Below are 9,446 nucleotides of genomic sequence, written 5' to 3'. Positions count from 1 at the left end.
TATATTTACCATTATATTCATTATTACATTTTTTCAATGTTGAATTTTAATTTTTTTTTTATATTTTAGTTTTATCAAGTGGAATAGTATATTACAGCAACGAAGTTCATGCGAAGATTTCTCGTAAAAATCTTTCGCCGGTCTTCTATGAAATGCTTTGATCATAGAAGAATGACAGGAAACGCCTTAACCATTTTTTTTGTGTGTGTTGAGTTAAAGTAATCGATTTAAACATATTGTAAGCGTACATTTTACAACGATGCGCCAATTTTTTCCTTGTAAAACGTAATAGTCTAGGAGAAGCTAAACTACACGGAATTTTTGTAGTTGGAGTATTTATAACAAATGGATTCGATCCTATGTGAATATTATAAAATATATACATACATTTAACATCGATAATCGTTGGTGGATAACAATTATGCTTTATATTGCTATTCTTCAGCGAATATACCCTAAAATCTAAGAAATTCGGATAAATATTCACAAAGGTTTTGTATACCGAAATATCTCATAGAGAAGATAAATTTCTAAACAGAAAATATTATATAAATGTTTAATAACACATGGAATATGTCGTATATTGGAACACACAGCTTGCCCCGGAAAATTCCTTCAATTAGATGAAAATATTCTGATAAGATTTGAATCGTTCTCTTCGACATAAAACATAAATCTGATTTAAAAATTCTACAATATTCTTGAATTTATCAAATAGCTGTTAAAATTAATTATTTTTTGAAGGAAAAAAATAATTATTATTTACACAAATTGTTATTTATTCTATTGTGAAATGCCAAATTAAGCAATATTTGGCGGCAATATATACACGCCAGTTGCGAGTTTATCATCAATTGCCATGGCTTCTGTGTTCTGTAGGTTTCACTCAATTTCTAGTCGATTAATTAAAAAGGGAGATGGACGTTTTAAAAAGTATTTAACTCCAAATTGTATATCGGGTAAGATATGTATATTTTTTTAAAATTTTATCTTGTATAATAATAATATACGTGCAGTCAGATCTGGCATTTACGCATCTTGTATATTTCAGCATGGCTGAAATATACAAGATGTACACGAGACACGCTGGAATTCATGCTTCTTATAGTCATTGCTTATCAGTTATATAAAAAACAATATTTTTTAAAATCTATAAAATTACAAGCGTTATATTTATCAATAGAACAATATCTTGTTTTTTTTACAGTGTAATTAAATTTTGCATGAATTAAGGAGTAAGATGTGTATATAACTATTGTATATTATATATAAATGCTAATTTACATTAAACTGGATTATACTAGACGTAAATATGTCTGGTTTAATGTGGGTTAATGTAAAACCACAATACAAAGTTCAAAAACATTTATCTATAGTCTGCTAAATTTATAGATAAAATAGTTATTTAAAGTTTATGGTTACTTTATTGATTAAAAATTAAATAAAAATTGTGAAATTCTTTACAATTTTTCTTCTAATTTTCAACTTGAATAAGAGTAAAGGAAAATAATAGTTATGGTGAATTTTTAAGTTTTCTGAAATGATACTGAAACATGATTGCATTTGAGATAGTGGTATAAACCTATATTTACTATAAGAATCCACAGTGAAAATATATTAATACAAAAATTTTTTCTGTCTTCACAATCTGTCTTTTTTCACAATTTTGTCTTCATGATTTTACAATCACCATTGACAAACCAAATATATATATATAATTTTAATGATAAAAATTCATGTTTCAATCAATTTCAAAACTTACTTTATAATATCTTCTTGAAATGTTGAATTAAAAAATTTAATAATTTCGTAAATAAATAGCAATTATTAATCCAACAAAACAGAATATTATTTGAAATATTTAATTCAAATGTCTATATTCAAATAGAATATTTGAATTATGTCATTTAGTAAAAAGTCATTAGAATATGAAATGTCTTTAAAGTATTATCTAAAATATGTGAGATTTATTAATATATAATTGATTGTTAACTGTTCAATAATAATAATTTTCTTTTTCAAGTTTTACCATATAGAAATGTATCAAAAGTGCCAGTTGGATTTATTGGACTTGGACAAATGGGGAGTCACATGGCTCGGAATCTCATCGAAAAGGGCCATTCTTTAGTAGTGTATGATGTTTATCCTGAGGCAATGACGAAATTAGCGGATCATGGTGCTATTATTGCCCAACACCCAGCAGAAGTATCAGAAAAATGTGATAGAATAATATCTATGTTACCATCTAGTCCACACGTACAAGAAGTTTATACAGGAGAAAATGGAATTTTGCAGTAGGAAACTAAATTATCAATTGTTTTCTAATATAAATTATAAGCATTTTATTTACATTTGTTACAATTTATTTTCTATATTATAACAAATGTAAATAAAATTTTTTTTATAACAGATTAATTGTGCAAATTTAAATATTTGAATAATAAGAGTTTAGTATTTATTTATAAATCATATTATGACATATACTTATTAGCATCAAACAAAAACATAGTGTTTCATTTTGTGTTTTCTTATATATATATATATATATATATATATATAACTAAATGTGCATGACTGAACTTTCAATATTGTTGGTAACATGGACAACAGCTGAACACACACAGATTGCTTTAGATCAGTGGTTCTCAAACTTTTTTTGCAATGGAACTCTTTCGCATTATTTGTAATATAATGGAACCCTTATTTAAATTATTACTTATTATAATAAAAGAAATATTTTATTTGAAACATTGTAAATTGGAATATCAAATTTTAGTGAGATGAATGCATCTGTTTTTTGACATAAGTATCCTCTGGAAATTTGGTTTTATTTTTGATAACTGGATTCTCATATCTGGGGCAGCATCCAGTCTGCTTCAATACTTAATTTTCGTGCTAGCATATCTTGAAAATCCTGATTCACACCAATATGTTGTCATAAAGGGCAAAAGTATTTTTATGGCCTGTTTGGATATTTTAGGATATTCTTCAAGTAGATTCCCCCAGAATACATCTGATGGCACTTCTTCAAATTTAGCCTTTAACTGAGTATCGGATGTAATTTCTATAAATTTCTCATAATCCACTGACAGAAATCCTGTTGGTTTTTTTGTTACTGTGAATGGATTTTGTACCCAATAATATTCTTTGTACTCCAAGTTAGGAAAATACTCAGTAAGAGGTGTGGATAAGCTGTTGAGACAATCTTTAATATCATTGAGTGTCTCTGCATCCAATTCCATTTCAGACTCTTGTAGAAATTTAGTAAGAAGGGGAAAACAGTCAAAATTACCATGCTCTACTTCTAAAATCCAGTACTGTAATTTACGAGATAAAGATATCATATTATCTTGAATTAGAAAAATGTTTGTTTCTTTTCTTTGTAGAGATAGGCATGTTTCATTCATTTTGAAAAAACATCTGCTAAATATGTAAGTTTTGCATGCCATACATTATTTCTTAATCTATCAGACAAATTAAATTTATGTTGAAGAAAGTAAAACTGCAATTCTTTTATCAATTCAACCATTCTCATCAGCACATTTCCTCTTGAAAGCCGCCTTACTTCTGTATGTAAAAGAAGAGTCGTTTAATGGCTACCCATATTTTCGCATAAAGTTTTAAATACTCTTGATTGTAATGGCCGAGTCTTAATAAAATTGATAATTTGCACAGCTTTGTCCAAAACTAGCTTTAATGAAGCAGAAATTTTTTGTCACTAATGTGTATCTGTGAAGAATGCAGTGATTACTGCTGCAGTTTTTTGCAACATTTTTTAGTCTAGTTACAGCACCAGATAATTTCCCCATCACAGCCTTCACTCCATCAGTGCACACTGAAATGCATTTATTCCAACCAATACCATGATTTGTTATATAATTATCAACACAATTAAATATATCTTTTCCTGTGATATGAAGCTCTAAACTCTTACAGAAAAGCAAATTGTCCTCAATTGTTTTATTGAAGTCATATCTACCAAACACAAGTAGAATTGCCAGTCCAGCCATACAACAACACGTAACACTTGCAACACGTAAGCATCACATGCATGCAATTGTGAAATAAGTTTGGTTTCAATGTCATCAGAAATATCAGCAATACGCCTTGACACCGTATCATTAGATAGAGATATAGATTCAACCTTTTGAGCAGAGTTTTCATCAAATACACATGAAACTACAGTACATCTTTCAATATAGGTTTTATCAATGATTCACCAATAGTGTTGCTTTGCCATGAAGAGAAATATGATAAGATGCTTTATTATGACTCTTCAGTTGCATTTTCATTGTCTGTTCTGCATTTCTTCACCATGAAATTTATAGTTTTATTGAAACTTTCAAGTTTCCTTTCAAAAAAAGATTTATCTTTATTTTTATAGACACTATGCCTGGTCTCCGTGTGTCTTTGCACCTTTGCTGGTGCCAACGAACTGTTAGCTAATCTTGTGTGACAAAGTATACAAATGGCATCTGGGGCTTCTTCATCACCAGTGCTAGTAAAGCCATATGACAAATACTGAGGATCATACTTGCGTTTCTTTTTTCCATGGCTGCCATTCAGAACAAGAGGGAACATATTCCGTGTTTTTTGAACTAGTAGTTGCAGATTGTTCCTTTGCAAGTTCACCTTTTTCTGTATCTTCTTTGGATGTTATTGCTTTACTAATTCTTTTTAACCATCGATCCATTGTAGGGCTTTAAAAATAGTAAAAATAATTTGTTGAGTAGAAGAAATGCTTGTGGTAACAGTAGAGCAGCACAACCTTCCTGCACGAGAGTTGGTGCATAACTAACCGACAAAGCCAGCCATCACCAGTGTTGCCAACTCTGAATATTCTAGTCTGGCAACACTTGCTGTCAGTGGAAATTCATTGACATCATAAGATATGATATGTACAGTACCGATTTCTTATGTTATGATTAAATGTTGCTTTTCAATGTAGCTTTACGGAACCCCTGACCTTACTTCGTGGAACCCAAGGGTTCTGCAGAACTCACTTTGAGAATCACTGCTTTAGATAATGCAAAAATTTGGGAATTGGACTACTTTTTAAGTGGTCCAAACGATAAAGGTTTCACAAGTATTTTAGGCTCCTAAATTTTTTTGACAGTTTAATTATCTGAATTTAATGAAACTACTGATAGGTAAAAGTTTATTATTTACTAGCTGTACCCTACCGTGTGTTGCTGTGGCTCAAAATGTATCTATTAGAAATGTATAACACTCCCTGTGGGAAGGAATTTCGAAAAATCCCTTCTTAGTGTACTTTCTTAGTGACATACGCTATTAAAACGCAAAAAACCACATCTAAAATAGTATAATAGAAGCCAAGTTCTTCACGGTAAGCCTTAATTTTGTCCCTCTTCCCTGCGGGAGGGGAATTTCAACATCTATATAATATACAAGTTCGGACATGTGCACTGTGTATCTCACCAACCATGCGACTGTGCTGCGTGATTACCTATCTTGTATTACATATGCGTCTTGCCCCTTGCCGCCCACTGACATCAAAAATATAACGCTTACCTAGATGATATCTTTTAATTTATATGAATGTTTAACAGAATAATATACAGCCTATGTCTACCCTGAAGGTTCATTCTAAATATTGGTGAAAGAATTTTTGAAATTTGATGAGTAGTTTCGGAGATTACCTCCTACATCCAAACTTACAAACTTTACCTCTTTATAATATTAGTATTGATTAACAATAAGTAAGCATACTACTATATTTCAGTCGTTTAATTTTATCAATTATATTTACGTTATTAAATAATTAAAGGTATTTAGTACATAATGAACAAAAACCTATAACAAATGATCTATAGGAATGGATTAATTTTGTAAATTGACACAGCAAAATAACTATCAGGAATGAAAAATAATTTAAGATATTTTATAATTAATTCTTGTAAATTATAAAATTTTGTAAAAATGTAAATAAACTGAAAGCTTAAATCAACTTAATTGGCCATCAGTTTTTCAGTTTCCAAATGCAAAGCTACTGAAGTATTTGAACATATGGAAGCAGAAAAAAAGAATAATTTATTTTATTTTGTAATATTCTCAGCTATTATACTTTAAATTAAGATTTGTATTATTGTAAGTAAGGAATCTGTATCAAATGTTAATAAATATGTATTTAATTATATGAGATCAATGACTACCAGGAAATAAATTTTTAAATTTGACTCATGATTCTTTGTACTTCATTCATATTTTTATGATCTATAAGTCAAAATGGCTTAAAATATTTTAGATCTAATATGAATCCTGTATCAGTTTAATTTTTTTATTAATGATATAATTTTATTCGATAAAATATAAATTGACTTTATCATGAAATAAATAATTTTTATTAAATTGCAATAAACTGTTACTGTCTAATATTAGCATTATAAGAATCAGCAACTAATTATTTACTTATTTTTCTATTCTATTTTAATTTTATTTGAATCTACAATTTTTATTTAGATTTAGATATTTTAAGATCAGATAAGTTGGATAATTCAGTTTATATTAAGGAGTAGAAAATGTCATATAATTTTATACTACTTGATTTATTCTTGTTCTCTTTTATATTCCTTAGAATTAAGCACAAAATTGATATAGATTTTCTAAAGAATAATTCTATATTTTAAGAAGATAGTAGAGTTGCATGTAAACATTTTTCCACATCAATATGTTCATTAATTATCTTGTTTCATTAAAATTTTGTAGAAAATATTTCAATACTTTGATATAGAATGTTAAATTTACACAACTAAAATAAAACACTTAATAAGTGTGTTCTCCACAGAACAAATTTGGCATCATATCAGGTTGCTTGTATTTAAATTATCCATGAATATAGAAGTGTAAACTTATGTTCTGATTTTAAAATTCATTGATTATGTTGTTTATTTGGATATATTTATTTATAGTTTAATTGACTTAATTAGCATCAATATAAATAAAAAAATTATTGTAAAACATATATTTACATTCATATTACTTTAAATAAATATAAAATGTAAATATCTACCAAAACCCAATGCTTAGCAAGTAGACACCTACAATTGCCATAAATAATCAGACAATATTTTGAAAATATTAATTACAAATTACAAATAAATTTGGCATTTTTACCAAATTTGTTTTATAAATAAATATAACATTAAATTGAATATTGTTTCATTTTTGTCGTATTTATACGTTCAAAAGAAATAGATGATTTCAGTTTAAAACTATCCATTTAATATGATTTAATTGTTTAATTTAAAACTGAACTATTATTTTAAATTATTTAATTCAATGCTATTAATTTTAATATTTTATGTTAACTATATTAAGATATTATGATATTTTATGTTAACTATATTAAGATATTATGATATATTATGATAACTATATTTAATTATATATAAAGATGCTTACACATTAGGTGAGCTGAATCTGTAATATAATTGTCATAGCATGCTCACAGCAAAATCTGCATTTCAAGCATGCTGTGAACATCCTGTGAACTGCTGGTAAACTGAGCAAGACATGAGAAAATGGCCTAGTGATCTCATTTTAGTTTAGTGTTTTTGAGGATGCATTTTACTGAGGTTTCTTTCCATGCATTTTCTAGTTTTTGCCGTAATAATTTAAATCTTTAGGATTACTATAATTTTTATAAACATTCTTCAGACAAGGTTTTCATGTTAATGAGGAATTTGTTCTGCTACAAACAACAACTCAGTTGGAACTGTGAATCCCTTAGTGTTTGTAGGAAAACCAACAGCCAGTGGATCATGATGAACACTCACTGCATCATTTGTAGCACATGCGCAAGCCTGTCCCAACTACACAAATGTTACATTTCGTGCACCTTAAGAATATAAAAATTAATTAACAATAGGATGTAACTTTTGCATTGTTCTTATTGCAGTAATTTAAATTTATTTTTTATTATACTTTTGTTTAGAAATGACAAGTGGACTTAATTTTAACCCACAATTTTTTATAAATCATTTTTTCAATTTCATATGATTTATGTTTTTTGTTATAATACATACACGTTTCATTTTTTATTTATTAATTTTTCCTATATATCAATTATAGTGCTTTATGAGTAAAATGAGTAAAAATATTCTATGAATAAAATTTATATATATATACATATACAAAAATACAGTATTTTTGTGGCATAAAAGATGCAGGGACATATAAGACACACCCCAATTTCAGCACATAGTATTTAGAAAAAGTATTTTGTGAATTTAAACCATCTTGCATAATAAGATAACTGTGGCAAGTTATGACATAAACAGATACAGTAGAACCTGGAAAACTCGGTCTAATGTGGACCGAAGAGTGGCAGAGTTTGTGAAAATGCCGGGTTATCGGGAATGGGGTTTAAAAAAATAGGTATGAGTGTTTCCTCAGAAAATACTGTACTGTACTTGTATGTATTATTTACTTGAGAATACAACAGAGAATAAACTGCCCAAATACCCTTAAACAAAGGAAAAGTACGTCTTTTATGAAGGCCTAGAGCCTTTACTACATGAAAATGAAAATTAATGAATATACTGTACAGTAATTTACCTGATAAGACAGACCTCAGAAAAATTATGAGGTCTGTTATTACTTTATGAGGTCTATTATTACTTTATGAGGCATAAAGCTATCTTTATCATGAAAATTAATTAACTAAGGATTTTTTTTGCCCTGCCAGGGTGTGGCCGAGTTATCCGGAGTGCCGGGTTATCGAGTGCCGAGTTTTCGAGGTTCTACTGTAGTAACACTTGTTGAGTGTTGACAGTGTTGAGAAAAAGTTTCTACTTAGAAGAGTTGGATGCATATGACAAATGATTGATTAATTTCACTATGCTTACACCAATTTAGTTTTAAATAATTAAAATTAATAATAATAATATGTTTAATTAAATGACATTTTTTTTCAAATGTTAGATATGTATGGATTACACTGTAGCTTACTGAAGGCTGTTTAGGAATTCATTAGCCTATACAACTTATATTTTATTTAGATATTAATAATTAATAATAACAATTTGGATTTTAGATATTGTACTTTGATTGAATAGAATGTTAGATTAAAAACTCAAAGTTCTTAAAATGCTTAGAATCATTACTGTAAAACACAAATTTTGAATTTGAAATGAGAAATGTTTTAATATTTCTTTGCTGATGTATCAGTTTTACTTTTGATGTAGAAACCTTTTTATGGGATAAAATCAAAAATTAATTTTTAATGACCATTTGAAAACTTAAATTGGTTTTGATTTATACTGTTTAGATATTAATTTTGAAAAATATTCCAATCTTATTTGTAATTTATTTATTTGAAATTCTCCTTTTAAAAGTTACATTGTAAAATTAATTCATTGTTTACTGATGGTTCTTAATTTCTTAAAGCTAGCATTACCTTGAAGTTGAATGACAGCAACTCAAAT

General features: G+C 27.9%; 1 protein-coding gene across 1 annotated transcript in view; it reads left to right on the top strand.

Annotated features, from left to right (window-relative positions):
* The first annotated feature begins 844 nt into the window (after positions 1-844).
* Positions 845-9,446, top strand: part of LOC111623956 (3-hydroxyisobutyrate dehydrogenase, mitochondrial-like) — a 32,317-nt gene continuing 23,715 nt past the window's right edge. The window contains exons 1-2 of the mRNA XM_023366698.1: positions 845-959; positions 2,024-2,294. Of these exons, the coding sequence (XP_023222466.1) occupies positions 860-959; positions 2,024-2,294 (371 nt within the window). The 5' untranslated portion in view covers positions 845-859. The remainder of the gene's footprint in view (positions 960-2,023; positions 2,295-9,446) is intronic.

This window comes from Centruroides sculpturatus, unplaced genomic scaffold, assembly GCF_000671375.1.
Source record: "Centruroides sculpturatus isolate CEXI.00-Female unplaced genomic scaffold, Cexi_2.0 scaffold401, whole genome shotgun sequence".
NCBI lineage: Eukaryota > Metazoa > Arthropoda > Arachnida > Scorpiones > Buthidae > Centruroides > Centruroides sculpturatus.
The sequence above is the reverse complement of the archived record's forward strand: the minus strand, read 5'-3'. Positions and strand labels throughout refer to the sequence as shown.